The sequence below is a fragment of the Larimichthys crocea genome, chromosome XXIII, assembly GCF_000972845.2.
Source record: "Larimichthys crocea isolate SSNF chromosome XXIII, L_crocea_2.0, whole genome shotgun sequence".
Classification (NCBI taxonomy): Eukaryota; Metazoa; Chordata; class Actinopteri; family Sciaenidae; genus Larimichthys; species Larimichthys crocea.
In genome coordinates, this window is record NC_040033.1 from 13,534,836 (window position 1) to 13,552,800 (window position 17,965).

A 17,965-nucleotide genomic window follows, 5' to 3' on the forward strand; every position below is an offset into this window, starting at 1 on the left:
TCTTTAGTCTTTAGTCAATAGGAGACTCCTGAGGCCTCGGCTGACATTGTAACACTGCCTATTAAGGGTATTTGTTTTAAATTAGCAGTTGTTTCAGAGGTCTACCTCTAAGAGTGCATGGTTTTGACACAGTGATATCGCCGTGTTATAACAACTTCATTGTTTGGCTCGAAGCCTCTTAGCTGATCTCATGAAAGTACAAATAGTGGCTGAGGTACCCATAGTGATTTCACTGTTTGGTTTCTAACAAAAAAAAGCAGCCAAGAAAAGTAAACTTTCTGACACTTTTTGCAAATCAACTCAGATATGTTGTTATGGGCTTTGTGATGAAAATGTTAGTTAACGTGTGCTGGCATTCCAGAAAGCATAAAGTCATAAATGAGCCTGACTGAATAATGATGGGGACTACAAACTGACAGACTCATGACCTGGGATCAAGGTATGTGTTTTTAAATGATTAACGTGCTCTTTTCACTTAAAATATCACAATAAATAAATGTGATGTGATGGGTTTTCTTTTCAATCTACCTACAATCTATTCTGTATATGTACAAATGAAGTTTATGATGACATGACCTTTTCAGACAGATCAGTTACTCGGTTGAAATAAGGTGGGATTTAACCATTGGAGGGGAGGAACTCCCAGTGCAAGCAAGTAGTCTGATTGTGGAGTTTGATGCATCCTGGTAGATGAATGGTTAGGACATATAACCTCAATGGTTCAATTTCTCCTCGGGACCTTTGTTGCATGTCATAAAACTTCCTCTCTCCCCCGTCCGTCTCTGCACTAAGAGATGTTTAATGAAAGCAAAAACATGTCCCCAAAAAACTGTGTGATTGATACATAAATGGTCAAATTTAGCAAGGTGTATGCCTTGTATGGTAGAGAGAGAAGATGACATGCAGCAAAGGGCCACAGGCTGGAAGTGAGCTGGTCACTTTTGTACATGCCATTTATACAGTACGTGACACATGCACTACCAGGTGAGCTACCGGGGTGCTCCAGGATCTTGCAATCTTTAGTGGCCTTCTGGATTAGAGGGTATCAAATATGTGGAAACCCTCGCCTTTTCCTGTTCAGCATGTGAAGCCCACAGAGTGTTCTTACAATCTCTGAGGCCCCTTCAACACTTTAATAGGGCACAAATAGGACTCACACATGCACACTACAGGCATAGTGTCTCCTGCTACTGCTCCATGATGTCACTGGCAAACACTCAATGCGGGGAACACACGGCCAAACAGCGAAACAATTTGTTTAATCATAAAGTGCATTTACATAAGGCAACGGCTGCATAAATGAATGCATAATTGAACAGGTTAATGCATAATGTAGTGCTCCCCCGGGACAATAAATAAAGTGCCTTTTGAAAACGTGTAAGACAGAAAAGAGAGAGAGAGAGAGAAAGGGAGAGAGAGAGAGACAACACTACCCGCCAAGCGTCAGACAAAACATGAAACGCGTTCAACGAGACAATGCCAAGGCCACCGAGGTAGAGGGAGGAAGAGAGAAAGAAGGAAAGAAAGAAAGGAATATGGCAGGAAATAAATAAATAAAAAGGTGAAGTCTTGCTAAGAGGATTTCAGGACATGCTTCGTTTCTTTCCATAATCTGTCTATTAGCACCAAAGTATTTCCAGCTCTCATAACCATGGCAGGGACACTATTAGTGACAAGCTCACACACCAATACAACTTAACACTGCCTCCTGGGAATTCATCCTTCACTCTCTGTTTGTCCTCTCGTTTCCTATTTCTCTCTCTTTCCTTGGCTACCCCTCCTTATAACCATTTTTATTTATTTAACAGTGTTTCTTTCCTCCCTTCTTTTCTATCGTCTTTATACCCAAATACCCCCCTTTCATTCTCGGAGCGCAATGTGATTTACTTTGTTCAGACACATCTGGTTTGTCAAGCAAGCCTAGATATTAATAAGAATAACAATTTTTATTTGAGAGCAGAGAAGGGGGGAACCAAATGATCATTTTGATTCAGCGACGCTGCAATGCTACATCACAGTTTCTCTCTGGAGAAAGAAAAACTAAAAAACATGAGATGATTTGTGAGTGAAAGTAATAATAATGGTTTATGTGAAGGTCAGAGGGAGAATTTAGTTATTTATACTTATTCTAAGCTTATTTAATCAGTTAGAAAATAATGTGTGCATAGATAACCTTGTACAGTAAAAGTGGAGAACCCACATTGTGTACCATAAAATAACTGATTTTAAATCATTTTCATGCGTCTTTGACATGTCATGATGTGATTTACAGAGTTTCCTGGTGTACAGTTAAGTAGACTGCTGTGAACTATAGCTGTTGTTAGCTAATCATAGCCAATGTTACTTCCCTTTGTTGAAGCTGGCTGCCTGGACTGTGAGTTCAGAGCGCCACGGGTGAATGCTGACAGGGAGAAGAGCTGGTGTTGTGCCAGAACCGGAGCTGGGCAAGCGGGCAATATCAGGCTAAACAGGGAAGTTTCTACTGAAAACTGGGAACTGACTTGTTTTATCCATAATAGACTATATGTTACTATGGACCTCTCTGTAAATGATGTAAACTAAACTGATCAGAGGCATTGAAAATTGATAAAAAAGACTTTCTGATAGGCTTACAAGGAATCACAGTCCATCTCCCTTTGCTTAGCTTCCACATCTACATCCTTTAAAACCCTGATAAATTCAACAACTACAAGAGAGCCAACAGCAAAACAAACCGTATTCATTAAAGCCGCTGTTATGTGCATCTCACAATACTCAGGCACCTGTCAATGTCTGTTTCTGTCGCAGTAGTCCACAACGCAAACATTGCATGTGTGTACATGTGTACGTGGCTGTCAGCTGAGATTGCAGCATTTTACGCCGTGATGTGTCACACCTGATTATGGATACATGTTTCTTTCTTTCTCCCCTGTGCACTGCAAATATGTGTGATGCACGCATGAGTGTGAGCGCGTGACAGGCAGACATCAGCGGAGGTTTTGGCGGCTGATGACAGCGCCGCGACCTCTGATGACGCCCTCCATTTTGTCACCGCCGACTCGCGCAGATTACCCCCAGCGCCATCTTCTTGCTCTGTATGCTAATGAAACAGAGAGAGGGAGTAATGAGAAAAGAGTGACAGATAAAATAAAAAAAAAGAGGGAGAAGAGAGAAACAGACAGAAAGGCACAGGAAACAGTGCATGAAAGAATACGTGAGCGAAAGAGAGACATGAAAAAAAGTGCTTGAATGAGTGTGACAGGGAGGGAAATAAGAGGAAGAGAACGAAAAACAAAGAGAGAGGGCATGTGTGTGAACATACACAGTGTGAGAGAGATGGAAAATGAAATACAGTAGGTAGAATGTGGAAGAGAAAGAAAGAGGGGGACTAATGAAGGTCATCAGCAGCCATATTGGGGCTCCCTTGGATAGAAATTTAGGCAGTGAGGTAGGGGAGGCTCTGGCAAGTATGATGAATATGATTATAGGTGTGTGAGTGAGTGTGACAGTAATGAATTCAGGGTGTGGAATAGAAAAGGGATATAGGTCTCCAAGAGTGTTGAATTTCAAACAGGGACACCGACCGGTCGCCACTGCGCCACTGATCACTCTGAATGTGTGTGTGTTTTTCTTGTGTCCACGCACAGGTGTGTGTGTGTGTGTGTGTGTGTGTGCCTGTGTGTGTGTGATGGCTTTGTGCCGAGGTAGCGAGCACAAGAGATGCAGTCCGGCCTGCTGTAATTTATGTGAAAACTAACAGAGCTGTCCCGAGATGTCATTAGCTAAAAGGCAAATTTCATTATTTTGCTAATATGGAGCATGATGACTCTTTTTGATGTCTCCCTCCCCTTTCTCCCCATCCTCCCTGCTCCCTCCCTTTTTCCACTGTATCCACGCCTCCCTCCGCCTTTTTTGTCTATTCACCCCTCCTTCCTCTCTCTCTCCCTCCTCCTCCTCCTCCTCCTTCGCCTCCGTACCCCCATTCAGAGGATCTCCTTATTCAGAGCAGCTTTCCCTTTCAAGGTTGAAGAAAATGGCCATGTGTCTGTGTATGTGTGCGTGGGGAAAGTGAGAGTGATTTTCATTCGTGGTCCTGCTGAATGAGGTGATGGTGACTCACCTTCAGCCCACAACCATGCACACACACACACACACGCACACACACACACCTTGCACTCCTTCCTCCTTCCCCTCCCTCCTAGCCTTTGATGTGTGTTTGAGTCGATGGCTAATCAGGTAGCATCAGGCCTAGTCCTCATTTCCCCTTCACACCGGGCCCATTAGGGAGCAGGCTTTCTGGAGCAGGCCGATAAGGACAATATGCTCTTCTTCGGCACTCTCTCTTCCATATATACCCTAAATCTCCCACTACTCTCTCATTCTTTCTTTCTCTCATTCTGCTCCTTTCCCATCTTTCCCCTCACTAAATCTCCAGTGTCTCCCTCGCTCCTCCATCTCTCATTCTACCCGTCACATGCCTCTCTCACCTTTCACTTTTTTTTCCCCCCACATCTCACCACCTTTCCCTAAATGTCCCATTACTCTCTTCCTCCTCTTCTCACTCTTCTTTCCCCATCTTAACCTCTCTACTCTAAATCACACACCGCACACCTCCTTCCCTTCATTCCTTTGTCCGTCTCCCTCGGCATCCATCTCTCACTCTGCTTTTCCCCCCCTTCATTCCCAAACTTATTCCCCAAATCCCCAGAAACGTTCTTTCAGCCTCTTCCCCCATGCATCCCTCTTTCACTACTATCACTACTTCCTTTCCTCTTTCCCCAATAGTCCTCAACTCTTTTCCACTTCCACAAATTGTCTCGTAATCTCTTTTTCCCTCTAGGTTTCCTACTGTCTTAAACTGTACCATTTCCCCTTCCATTTCCCCCTATACCTCTTCCATTAGTCCTTGAGGGAACACAGCAACTTTTTTTTTTTGAGAAATTGGCCTGGTGGTCAACCTACCCATTAAGAGATGGCGACATAGACACACGAATCTTTCATATATGCCTGTGTGCTGCTGTGCTCCATGATAAAGCATAAAATACACAATATTTTTGATGGAACGTAATAACAGGACATGTGACATTTAAGTTGCTGGTGGTGTACATGATGTATTCATGGTAATATTTTATCAGGAAAACTTCTTGGCTATCAGACAATTATGTGTTTCGGAAATGGCTACCCCATTCTCTTTATCTTTGCTTTGATTGCGTCAACCCCCCACACACAATTTTCAATTCCACAAACAGATCACAGGAGGAACCAAATGTAACAATCTTAAATACTTACATTAGGAAAAGGAAGTCGTGTACAACTTTGCTTCCGCTGTTATTGATAAGATGTGAAACTCAAAGTTTGGTATTGCATTCGATGATGCAGAGAAGCAGTCTCTGGATCTCTGGGTCTTTTTGCATTGTTTTAAATGTATATGTGCAGAAGAAACTGGATGCATGCTCCTTTATTGACAACAGTGAAATGCCTCCTGCTCTTGAGTGCTATTTAGCCAACCCTGGAGTCTGACCTTCCTACAGGGATCAGTAGAGTATCACACATTATTAGCTTCAGACTAGCTTATCACACTGTTCATCTATCAATTCAAGTGCTTCTGGGTATTGTAGTCCCTGCTTTTTATCTTTAACTCCCTTCCAGGTTTACTTTTGCTGTTCCCCTCTCTTCCTTTAATGAATTCCATCAGTGTCTACCCTCACCTCCACTCAGCTCAACAAAATGACAAAAGATGCTCTGTGTCTGCACTGTTGGTTGCCAAATGCACATCGGATATTGCTAGTAAATAAAAAGTCACTTAATAACTAGATAACTAGATTCAGAGAAATCCTGCCAATTATAAAGACAGATCCAATCAGTCAGCTATCTAAACAGCCAGACAACCTAACGCAGAAGCATTGTGTTCTCATTTTGCAGCCAATCAGAGTTGGACTTGGGATGCCAGTATGCGGTGTACCCACATCCCATTATACAACAAAAGCACTGACAATTACTCCACTGTGACTCCAAGGACTGACTCCTACCTACTGTGAAAGAGTTGTTCTTCTAACAATGAGAAAATATCTCTGCACTTTTATTTTATTTTTCTTACAACTCAGCAATGGGCTCCTCTGGGATATTTGAGTTTATAGTTGGTTGTGGGGTTTATGTTTGTGGTCTTGTGTCGTTTAATGGGATATACATAAGCATAACTTTGGCAATGCAAAGGGTTCAATTCCCAACAGGCCCACACATGCTGCAAATGAAACCATTATACAACACTGTAAACTATAGTTGTTTAAAGATATTTAATACATTATACACTTGTTCTAATGACTTTGTCATACAACTCTTGTACTTGCAAGTTTTTATTCATCTGAATATTTTTTCCTCCTAACACTGCATCTTACTTTATCTTATTGCCTGTATCTTTAATGGGTGGATATTATGTACATGAACGTAATTGTGATTTGAGAGCAGTAACCGTTTTCTGCCCAACATTTGAGGCTGCTGGCAAGGAAAAATACCTGAATGGAATGGAGCCAAGACTGCAAAACGGTTGGAAGTGTCAGACTATGGAGAGGAGTGTAAAAATGATTTTCATATCCTTTCACTGGAGGAGTTAATTTAGAAAATGTTGAAATTAAGCATAGGATTGATGCTAGTCATTAGAGGCTGTAGAGGCCATATAAGTATGTTTACCGATAAAAAATGTGATTTGGCACTGATTCACTGACACAAAATCAAACACAAGATGTAGATAATAAGTGTGAGTGTGGGGCGTTAGGGGGTGGAGAATTGAGGGCTTCTTGCTGGGACATTTTGTCAGTGTGAAAATGAATCTGCCTAAAGCCTAAAATCACCCGCACCAACAGAATGTCAGCATTTTGCTACAGTGTAGCCGTATAGTCTATAAAAAGTAACCACATAACAAAAAACCACCTTTTTAAAAAATGAAACATTGTGTGAAGAACTGTCTCCTTTTTCTTGCTTTCCTTTTTTTCTGGAGTGACCTAACTTTTAGTGGAGACACGTTGCCAGCACTCCTGTCAGTTTCACTTCTTTCCCACCCTCTGCTGCTGTTCTGTCATTTTCTGTTTGCAGTGTGACAGAACCGCCACTGCCACTAAAAATCATTTGAACAGTGGCAGAGTACTGGGCTGGTCTAAAACATTTTTCACATGACAAAAGGGGGCTGTTCCAGGTGTTGGATATCCTTTATAAGTTGTCATGATATGACAATTTTAAAAATGGCAATTTAGATACTGTTTATACAGTAATCATCAAATTCCTATTTGTGCCAAGGCATTGCTTTCCCTGGAAACACATTAAGTGATGCATTTTATGTTCTCGGAATGCAACCACAGTCTTTATGGACTAGTTAATGTATGAATGTAGAATAACTGTAAAAAGCTGCTGGATGTATGTATGCTCCTACACCACGCAGAGTCAAGGCAGTTATCACTTATCACCATTTTGGTGACGCTACAAACAAGAAAAACATGTGCGCCCCCTGATATTCTGTATGGATTAGTACTGTAGTTCAAGTAAAATATATAAAATGAGATTGAGAATGAATTTGCTTTTAAAAAAAAATATTTAATTGAGTTTCTGCAAGAATCTTACAGCTAATAATGAGCCTAGCAAATTACAAAGATCCACTATCCACCCATCTGGTGCTTCAAGTTGGGTAAAACAAACACTATTTGCAAACCCACGTTCTTCAGAGCTGCTGACGACATGGGCTATGAATGCAAGCTTTTTTCTGTGTGGTTATTAACATGGGCAACCACACAGAGACCTACAGGGAAGCCCAGACTGGAGCTGATAACAAACACGCACACACAAACACACATCATAGGCACGAGCACCCCCCCCCCAATCATTTGTATCTTGAAATAGGGATCAAATAATGCCTCGTAAACACTGTAATGAGTGCTGTGATGATCAACAGCTACCCCGTCTTCTCTTCCTCCGTCTCTCTCGTGGTTGAGGGCCCATACTGTTCACAAACAGCCTGACGCTAATTTGGAATAAAAAGAAAACACTGACTTGCAATATTTTTTCTGGTTTACCACAGATTTCCAAGAGACCACACATACAGCAATGAAGTACCACCCACTCTCATTTGATGAAATTAGGTTAGGAAGGAGCCTGTTTGGTGCTTTTCCGCCTTTTGTGAGAGAAGAGCTCATGGTGTGGAAATTAAGAGCCTGTATGTGCTTGTGTGTGCAAACGTGTGCAATTGTGTTTGTGTGTGTGCGAGAGGCTGACTAATCCCTCCACAGAGCTGAAACGAGTTAAAAACACATCAAAGGGAAGCTTAACCTCTGTGAAACCTCACCGGGTTTTCAAGAACAACAAATGATCATTCTCCTCATTGTTTCCAGGGGGACTCTTTTCACCGCTGCGCCGCTGACTTTTCCCTCAGTCCTGGGAGTTTTCAAAAAAGCCCGTGGTTTCATTTTTAATGACTGTGCCGTTTGTGTAAGTGGTGCGTGTGTGTGTGTGTTTGTGAAAGGAATCTAAATGCGTGCCGATGTGTGAGTTGGTGCACGGGCGTGTGTGTGTGTGTGTGTGTTTGCACATAAAAGAAGGGTATTTTTGAGTGTGACATGGCAAATGAGGAAAACCACGCTAACAAGGACATGCAGTTCTGCTCCAAGTCATTAAAATGTACGACATCCTGACCGGCTATACAACAGCTATGTATGTATAGAACCAATGAAGGATTAAAAAAAGGGGGTTTGGAAGACAGGTAGAGGGAGACGGTGTGAGAAAATAGTAAGCCAGTTGTGTCCAGAGACCCGCTTTCCCCCAGAATCCTCATTATCACAGAATAATAGTATTCTGTTTAAGTTAAGAGATTTGAATGCTTCTTTTCCTCGTCTGTGCTCGTATGAATGAGCAGTGCGCTTGTTCGATTACATGAGTCACCTGTAGAAGCACATGGAAAGACAGAAGGTCATTATAGTGTGAGCAGCGTGAGCGTGCTATTGTCCCCCACTTCAAAACCACATTTATTTCAAATCAAATCAAAATGTTTTTATCTGGGGCGGTCGGTAGCGTAGTGGGTTAAGCGGCCGCCCCGTGTGTGGAGGCTACAGTCCTCACTGCAGCTGGCCCCGGTTCGAATCCTGCATCGGACGGCCATTTACTGCGTGTCACTCCCCCTCTCTCTGCTTCGTGTCTATCTTCAGCTGTCTTATCATAAAAGACCAAAAATTTTTTTTATCTGTGACAAGTTTGTGTGTCTCAGCAGTCATGTAAAAAAAAGCCTAATTATGCCATGTTAGCATTATTAGCCTGTTGTTGCACACATCCTACTGATAGGAATAAGATATAGTTGGCAGATTGACAGATGTAATAAAAACTGGGGAGAAATGTATGACCGCTTACAAATGTACCCGTTTTTTTTTATTTTTCCGCCTTTACAACACGAGAGGGAGTTAAACATAGCAACAGAGAAAAATCAATAAATACTTTTTTAAAAGTATAAAACAAAAATATAAAACATCTATGATAATAAACATTCAAGCACACACTCCACCCCCACAGGCACTTAGAGAGACGCAGACACATAATGCACTCGCGCATAAAGACACACGGCCACATTCGCCGCAGTAGATGAAGGACACATGGTGCACAGCTGCAGCGTAATCAGAGACCGCGTTACAGCCATTCACATCAACATCTGAGGTATACTGATGATGTGCCGTTCCTAATTTATCTAAAGCTTCTCCAGTGGAAGACACATTCATCAACACTGAAGAATTTGTCCTGGCTGAAATTGATTATAGGTCCTTAGAACTGTTTGGAATTTTCAAATAAGTGCAGTCACAAAAAAATATTTGAGTGCTTAGTGTTAGAAGAAGTCTTTAAAGAAGTATTCGCTACCACTCCGCATAGCATTGCAACGTTTTGATGGAACATCTAATTGCTTTACTTTAATGTGTCAGATTTTATTCAATAAAAATGTGAATATGTTCGTGGCATAAATGTCTTCATGGCACAGCAGAAGAGACCTTTTTGAGTTGATTTGATGAAATTCCATCATTCTCTGGTTCTGGAGCACCCCTCAGGCAAAGAGCATCCTGGGACTTGACTTTGACCTGAAGGACATTAACCTCATACTGAGCGCACTCCCTGGTGAGGAGCTGGAGGTCGAAAAGTCATGACAGGTCAAAGTCTTCAGGGGGCTTCATTTGGTCAGATCCCTGCTTGTCCTCCCAGACCGAGCATCTTCCAGAGAGACTGAGGCGGTCGGCCTAATCCAGAAAGCTTCACCCAAAGCCCGGGACTCACCTGGTCTCTCTAGTACAGCTTGTCTCAGCTCAGTTTGGGTTAGAATCCCTTCTATGTCCCTTGTCGCTGTGTCCAGGCTCAGGGGATGAGGGAGGCGGAGGGATGAGGGTAGTGAGGTGGAGGTGGAGGGAGGAGGTGGGCGGGCCCTGAGGGAGAAGGGGAGGTGGACGGAGGAGCACTGCTGGGAGGTGGGAGGAGGAGGGAGCAGTCGCATGGACCTTTCCTCCTCCAGCTGCCTACGCAACCGCTTATTCTCCCCGCTGAGGGCGTTTAACTGGAGGAGAGAGAAAGAGACATACGCTCAGAGGAAGACAAAGAGAATGACAACAGTTTTGACAGGAAACCTTCATGTGTGACCAGGAAACAGACAAATTTGGGGGGAAGTTACAAGGAAGTTTTTTAACATCACACTCATTTAGTTAAAGCAAGCAAATTAAAAACAACAATCATTTGAAGTTACAAATAAATATCAACCATCAAAAGTCAACAGCTATCAAGTTGATGAGGTAGCCGACATCCCATTATGAGCTTAATTCATCTTTCACAGCTACTTTCATGCCTGTTGGAACAGAAATGCAAATGGAAAAAAAACAAAAAAAAATGCGACAGGGTTTCAGGACAGCATTGTGTTCACAGTTTGAAATGGTTGCAAGTGGGAGTCACGCGACGGTGTAAATTTCTACATGAAAACAACCAATTTGAGCGATCATTAGAGGTCGATTTGACACAAAATCATCCGTGACACAAAACAAATCGCACATCGTCAGAACATGATTGGGCTCCCTAAACACAATTACAGACCAGCTAAATTGAGGATGTTTTATTTTTTTGACAAGGACGTTTGAGTAAAGGCAGAGGGGTGTGCGAGTTAAAACGTGGCTTTAAATGCACAAAAAATAATAGCATTTACATTTGTCGTACAGCGTGGTAATTATATGCAGGATGTGCCAGTCTAAAAACTGTAATAAGGCAGATAAAAGAGAATGAAAGATTTGAAATTATGTATTTTTAGCTCTGAGGAAGAGTAAAATAAGAAATTAAAGGATGCAGAGACAAAGAGACACATCGGGGTAATGACAGTTTCACTCGTCCACATCTGTTTTTTAGTGTGCATGTGTGTCTGTGTGAAAGCTGCGGTTAAAGAATGATGTCACGTTGACATGTCTGGCCATATGTGTGTGTGTAAGTGAGTGTGTGTGTGTGTTTGGGAGAAAAACACAAACGGAGATGAGACAGACACATTTCCGGATGCTTCTACTAACATTACCCAACCAGACATCATGCACATGCACACACACACACTCAATAAATCTCAGCAAATGTACTACATCTGATGACTAGGAAAAGCGAGGTCTTAGGCTTAACCCTCAAAGAGCCAATGGCATGTCGATCTGTCAAAACTACTCTAAGACGCTTTAAGAGTATTTGCTATCTTGAACAGGCAAACATCCTACACCGTGTTAATTTTACGTTATGCCAAAAGCAATAGAAATTCTACATGAAAAACACTGAGGTTGACATTTATAATTAACCGTATATTCAAAGGACCTGTTTAATTTTCTCCGTCTTTGGATGCTCTGGATGCTTTTCTAATTGCAAGAGAGGATGGGGTGGGGATGGGGGGGATGGAATTAAAAATCACAGCTTGTCTCCTCAACCTTCACATACGGCGGGTGAACTGGTGTGCATATGTTCGGATGAAAAGGATGTGTATAAGTGTGGGGGGGGGGAATGGAAGAAACAGACAGAAAGACACGGAGGGGGGTGTTTTATTGCTGGTGCAAGAGCGTGTTTGCACTTTTTCATTTGTAAAGCTGGGTTTCCATTCAAGGATTTTAATAAGAATTATGAAAATTACTCAGCCAGAAGACCTGAACAGAGACAGCAAACTTTGAGCAAATTTCATCTCGTCTGCAAAAAAAAAAAAAAAAAAAAAGTTTTAAAATTTGGTTTCCTGTGATTGCAGTTTTGGCTCAGTTGGCGTAGGATGATCTGCCCACTGAAAACAACAGTGCAAAAGATGTTTTTGAAATTTGGAAATAGTGTGCAATCCATCAATCCATCAGCCTGTGCAGCTGCTTGTAGTGGAGAGTGTACCAGAATATTGCTTCATGCATCTTTTTTTTTTTTTCTCATCTCTTGCATGAAAACATGAAACAACCTGGACATTAGCTGACACTGAAGCACAATAACAGCTTGCCTAATGCTAATCAAGTCTTGAAAGAATCTCAGCTTTCTTTTTTTTTTTTCCGCTGATGTTCATCTTCATCCCAGATGATGGAGAATCACTTAATTCGCATCTAATTTTCTGTGACATTTGAGAGGTTTGCGTGAAATTTGCTTGACAGTCGGATGGAAATCATGCGTGCGCGTGTTTTATGGCCAGCGTTAATATGCGCTCTGTGACTATGAGTAAATGAGACTGATCCGAAGCAGAGACACAGACCTGATTTATAACCCGACGCCTTTCACATAGATAAACTGAGACATTCCATTCAGCTTCTTTACTGATATCTGTATGTGTGTGGAAGTGTGTATGTGAGTGTGCGCAAGTGTGTGTCCAGCAGACAGTGAAGGGAATAGCCTTGTGTAAATGAACTGTCTATACCCTATCCTTTCCAACAGTGCTTGTACGTTTGTGTGTGTGCAGACTGTCCATGTTGGATCGATATGTGTAATGATTCACACAAGAGATTAAGAGGTGCTATTACACACCTGACCTGTTAAACAACACCTCTCTCTTTCTCTCTATCTGCCTCTTCCTCTGGCCCACGTTCCCCGCCTCATACATGCAGCTAATGCCATTTGCTTTTTCCCCGAAACAACACTGCATTAAAAAACTTCAACAAGTACCGGCTTTCGTCGCACCCCGTCAATCAGCGGGCCACTCCACAGACTTACAAAAGTCGGGTGAGCCGTTCCCCAGGCCCTGGAGTTTTTGGAGAACTGAGGGGGCTGAGGAGTACTTTTGATTCGTCTCTCCTTTGGTGATTTGTTGACTCTTGTGAAGTTCAACACAGTGAAAAAATGTCAGCTTTTCCTCAGAATATTCCTCTGTGTTTTTTACCCCCACATTGTTTTATCACAGCAGGCCATTTCCCTATGCTGTCATGGAGAGATCAGCGCGGCTGTATTGATATACATCCCTCTCTCTGTTTCATGAAAGGGAAATCATTTACCGGTGGAAAGAAACGTCACTGCTTTTTCCCGATACGATTTGTCCCCCCTTCCCCACTCCCACCCCGCTGCCGACTTTTCACTTTTATCGTAGGAAGAGGAAATGGATGTCTGCGTGCGTCTGTGTGTAAGTGCGTGTGAGCGTTTGAAGTTGGACGCATGAAAGCTGCCTCTTCTGTGTGAGCTCAACAGCAGGTGGGCTGGTGTGTAGGTGTGTGTTTGTATCTGTCGGGTAAAAGGACTGCCAGGACCTGTGGTGTGTGTTTACATGTGCATGTGTGTGTGTGTGTGTGCGCGCTCTTACTTGTTGATTTAGCATTCCGATAGCCTCCAGGTTACATCGCAGTCTAGTCTGCATGTCCTCAATTTTGTTGAGGTTCAGAGCCACAAACCCCTGCTTTTCCATGCTGTAACACAAAGGTACACACGCACGCAATCAATATGAGAGATCAACTTTGACATCTTTACAGTAAATCTTAGCACCTGTAGTAGTTTAAGAAAACAGAACAATAAAAACTTTACTTTCCAGCTGCTGCTTGCAACTGGCTCATGTGCACCATAAAAAGGCCACACTGGCTCCTGTCGTGGTAAACTCGAGTATTTTTTGCACAGCGATGTGCATTTGCAAGACAAAATAGATTCAATCAAATGTCCCTAAAAACTGGGGCATAAAGAAGTTGGCGTACATCATCTTCATTATAACATCTTCATTATAACTTATTACTAAACTCGAAGATGGGTGAGCAAATGGGTTCCAGAAATCATTAAATTATATATGAAGCGCATATGAAAAAAAAACCAAAAAAACAAAACAAACGCGACTGCAGCCAGGGAACATTAAGAGTACAAGAAGCCATTTAAGATTTTTAACTGTTTATTAAAAACGTTTTGGAAAATGACAAACAAATGTTCGGGTCTGCTATCTTCAGACTCAGGGCTGACTTAAGGAATGTCTATTAAATTAACGATGGTGGATAATGGTGCTCTGTACAGGCTGAAGAGCTTGCTGCCCCCGCTTTACGCTCTTTCTTTCATGCCCCAGTGAACCTGTCCAGTTAGCATTTGGAAAAAAAAAAAAAAAACCTTCTAAATACTTTATTGAAGACTTCTTAGCCCATTAAAGTACCACTGTACCTCCCCAATGTTAATTTTCTTATAAAAGAGCAAGCTGGGATTTTCTATCAGAGCAGCGGATGGAAAGACGGTCCTGTTTTGCTTCAGTTGAGAAGACGCGCATGCTCATTGAATCGCTAATAAATGGCATCATTGTTTTTTCTAGACACACACACACACACACACACACACATATATACACAAAGTTTTGGCCCTATTAGCCATAACTTAAAACATTTAACATCTGAGGAGACACTTGAGGGAGATGCAAATATGTGAACTGACATTTTCGTCTGAAAAGTTTATGAGACTCATTAGTGAAACCATTCAGCTGCCATGTATTTGGAACTATCTATGGTAAACGTCAACCAAGAGACATCAACAGCAACGTAAACAATAGTGACACCAATGCATAAAAAAACACTACGCACTGTACTATCCCAAAATCTCTTGACTAGGATTTCACGTTTGGTTTTTCTATCGAAGTCAAAACACTGAAATAAATCAATTTTCTACACAATAAAAGAAGAAATAACAAAACCAGTTACAGAGAATATTTGTTTATGTGCGGTACAAATGATCCAGTAACCGATTAGTCAGATTTGTCACTGATCAATCACTGTTTTGGTCATAAATTGATGAAGCGGGTAAAATACAAATTATATTAATACAGTCCTAATGAAATATATATATTTAAATACTGCAAACATAATTATTTGCCCTAAAATGTACAAATAGAAAATGAACCATGATAATTCATATTAAAAGAATCCCATACATGCGCCGTCTGACAGAACATAATCTGAATAACTGCCTATTAACCAACCACCTAATTAAGCTAAGCCAATGTAAGCATTTTTTTTAAGTAACCTCATTTCCTGAGAATGACATTCATAAACTGAACATAATTGCAACTGACCCCTCCGAATCTTTTAATTTCACACCACAATGATGACACAAAGAACATTAATAAGAAGAAATGCTGGATTTTTCTTTGATCTTCCAAATTGTGAGTACATTTCTACAGACGAGTTCAATGGATTTCCATTCTACGGCGAAGGAAAAACAGGAGGCATTAACTCCCAACTCCATAAAATCCAAAGTGCCACATCTCCACAGATTCTTCACATGATTTAAACGCTTTCCTAGATGCTAATGTGGTCTTCAGCAGATCATGAAACATCACCGCTGCTGAGACAACTGTGTGAGATTTATGCACCCTATGTGAGAAGGCAGCGATGCACTGAGCGCTTGGCATGGCGCCTGTGTAAACATGTGTTCCTGTGTTTACACGCAAACACGGATGTGTGTAATTAGCGGCCTAACCCAATCAGTGTGTGTATAATTACAGTCATTAGTGTCAAAGCCAAGCTGTCGTGCTCTCTAAACCCGGCAATAAACTACACGATTCCTCTCTTGCTCCAGTCTTGCTCTCATCGTTCTTATTTACGGCTCTCATCTCAAATTTTATGCAAGACTTGACTGTCTTCTCACACAGTCGCCTTCTTATCTCCCCTCTCGGTTTCTCTGTCACTTTAGCTCTCACTGGCTGCTCTTAATTGGAAGCACATTGTTAGTGGTGCGACTGATGAAGCCTGATGCTTTATGAGCCCCCCCCCCCCCCCCCCCCCCCCCCCCCCCCCCCCCCCCCCCCCCCCCCCCCCCCCCCCACATGGCTTGTGTCAGACAGTCACAGCAAACAGCATCAATCTCTGCTTCCGCCACTTACTGCATTTCACTGTGCACTGGTATTTTAACATTTGCAGACATAATCTGAGATAATTAGAGGTGAATTGTGATAGATTTTGATAAATCATTTAAGTAATTTGATATTGGAGTATAACCGCTGTTGAGAAACACATTAAGATAAATGATTTTTTTTCTTCTCTGCTTTAAATTGCATGCACTTTGGACAACACTTCCACATTGTTATGAGGGCTGTTCTCAGAGCTCTGCTGCTTTTGATATTCTTCTGGAGGGAAGACGGGAAAGGAAAAGATGGGACAAGTAGCATCTCCTTTCCCATGCCACAGGAAGGGTTTGGAAAAACGAGGCATGCTAGGCAAGGTTTTTATAGACACTGAACAACATAACTGATAGGGTTGCTGAATAATTGAGCCTGGTCTTTCACAATACATTAAATTCACAGAACAACCGGCATGTTAGTTTTTATAGTTTTAGTTGTCATTACTATTAAAAGGACCTTGTGGTGAGATTCTTGTCTTACTACTGTTCACAAGAATGTGATGTGACGGAAAGCTCTAGAACAGCTTACTAAATGTTTGTGGAAAGCTGAGATCCAGAGCACATGGTTAAAAGTTTTACTGAAGACATGCTTTGCCTTAGTCGTCCCGCCTATCGATACACTGGTTTGACGTTTGAACTGGCTGATGTGAAGAGATTTCATCTTTCGTTAACTAGAAAATGGACCATTGTTTTCTCAACTGTCATTTCTAATAACTTCTGATAGTATTTTATTTTCTAAATTACTGAAACAATGCTGGAATGGCTCTATTTGGGCCAACAAGGCCGCATGATTGTCAGAGGATTGCAAACAAAACCCCAAATACTAGTTAGACATTACATTTATGTCACAAAAACTTCAAATATTCAATAAAAACTTGCAAGTTTTTAAAATAAGGTACAACCACTAATGTGCTATGAACTTATTTTGTGTCTAAAACAATTTCTAACTTAACATATATCTTTTTTATCAAACAAAATTTCTATCTTCCCCGTTCCTTTTTTTCTTTTCCACCTTTCTGTGGCCCTGACACAACGTGAAGCCATGACACTCTAGCTGCACTGGAACAGTAAGCCTTGTAATGATAATAAATTTCTTTAATAAAAGGCATATCTAATGACAAAAACCTCCATGCCGTGTTGATTGCTGTCAGTGATAGTGACAGGTGGGAGACATTGTGAAGATAACCCCTTTGCCACGAGTAATGAGATTTACACACACTGAGTGTATATGGCTGCCATGCAAATATCATGACATATCTGTTGCCTTATAGATGCATGATTTTCATACATATGGCATTTCGGGTAGGTGTGTATATGTGCGAGGGATGGGGGTGTACAATAATGAAATGAAATAAATTAGGAATCTTCATAATAAAGAAAAGGGGAGAAAGAAAAGAGAGAATGGATGGGGAGACACTATGGAAGAGTCTTTCATTCACTGTTTTTATCTCGTTCCATGTTATTATATTCGCTCAATCAAAACCCCTCTTATGCATACATCTATATGAACTGCCTCTCTCGCTCTGTCCCCCTCTCTCTCTCTCTCTCGCTCATTCGCAATTATGAGGGGAAGACAAAGAAAAGCGATTCATCTTTCTGTCGCGGCCCCTTAATGATATCATTAAAATGACTGACAGCTTTGAATAGCATTGGAAACCTA

The 17,965-nt window shown here is 41.6% G+C and overlaps 1 protein-coding gene across 2 annotated transcripts in view; it reads right to left on the reverse strand.

Moving 5' to 3' along the window:
• Positions 1-9,484: 9,484 nt before the first annotated feature.
• The window catches only part of LOC104922598 (trichohyalin), an 87,559-nt gene continuing 79,078 nt past the window's right edge, over positions 9,485-17,965 (reverse strand). For both annotated transcript variants that reach the window (XM_027274279.1, XM_027274280.1), the window contains exons 28-29: positions 13,751-13,853; positions 9,485-10,543 (exon numbers count right to left, since the gene is read on the reverse strand). In XM_027274279.1, coding sequence (XP_027130080.1) covers positions 10,166-10,543; positions 13,751-13,853 — 481 coding nt within the window. In that variant the 3' untranslated portion in view covers positions 9,485-10,165. The remainder of the gene's footprint in view (positions 10,544-13,750; positions 13,854-17,965) is intronic.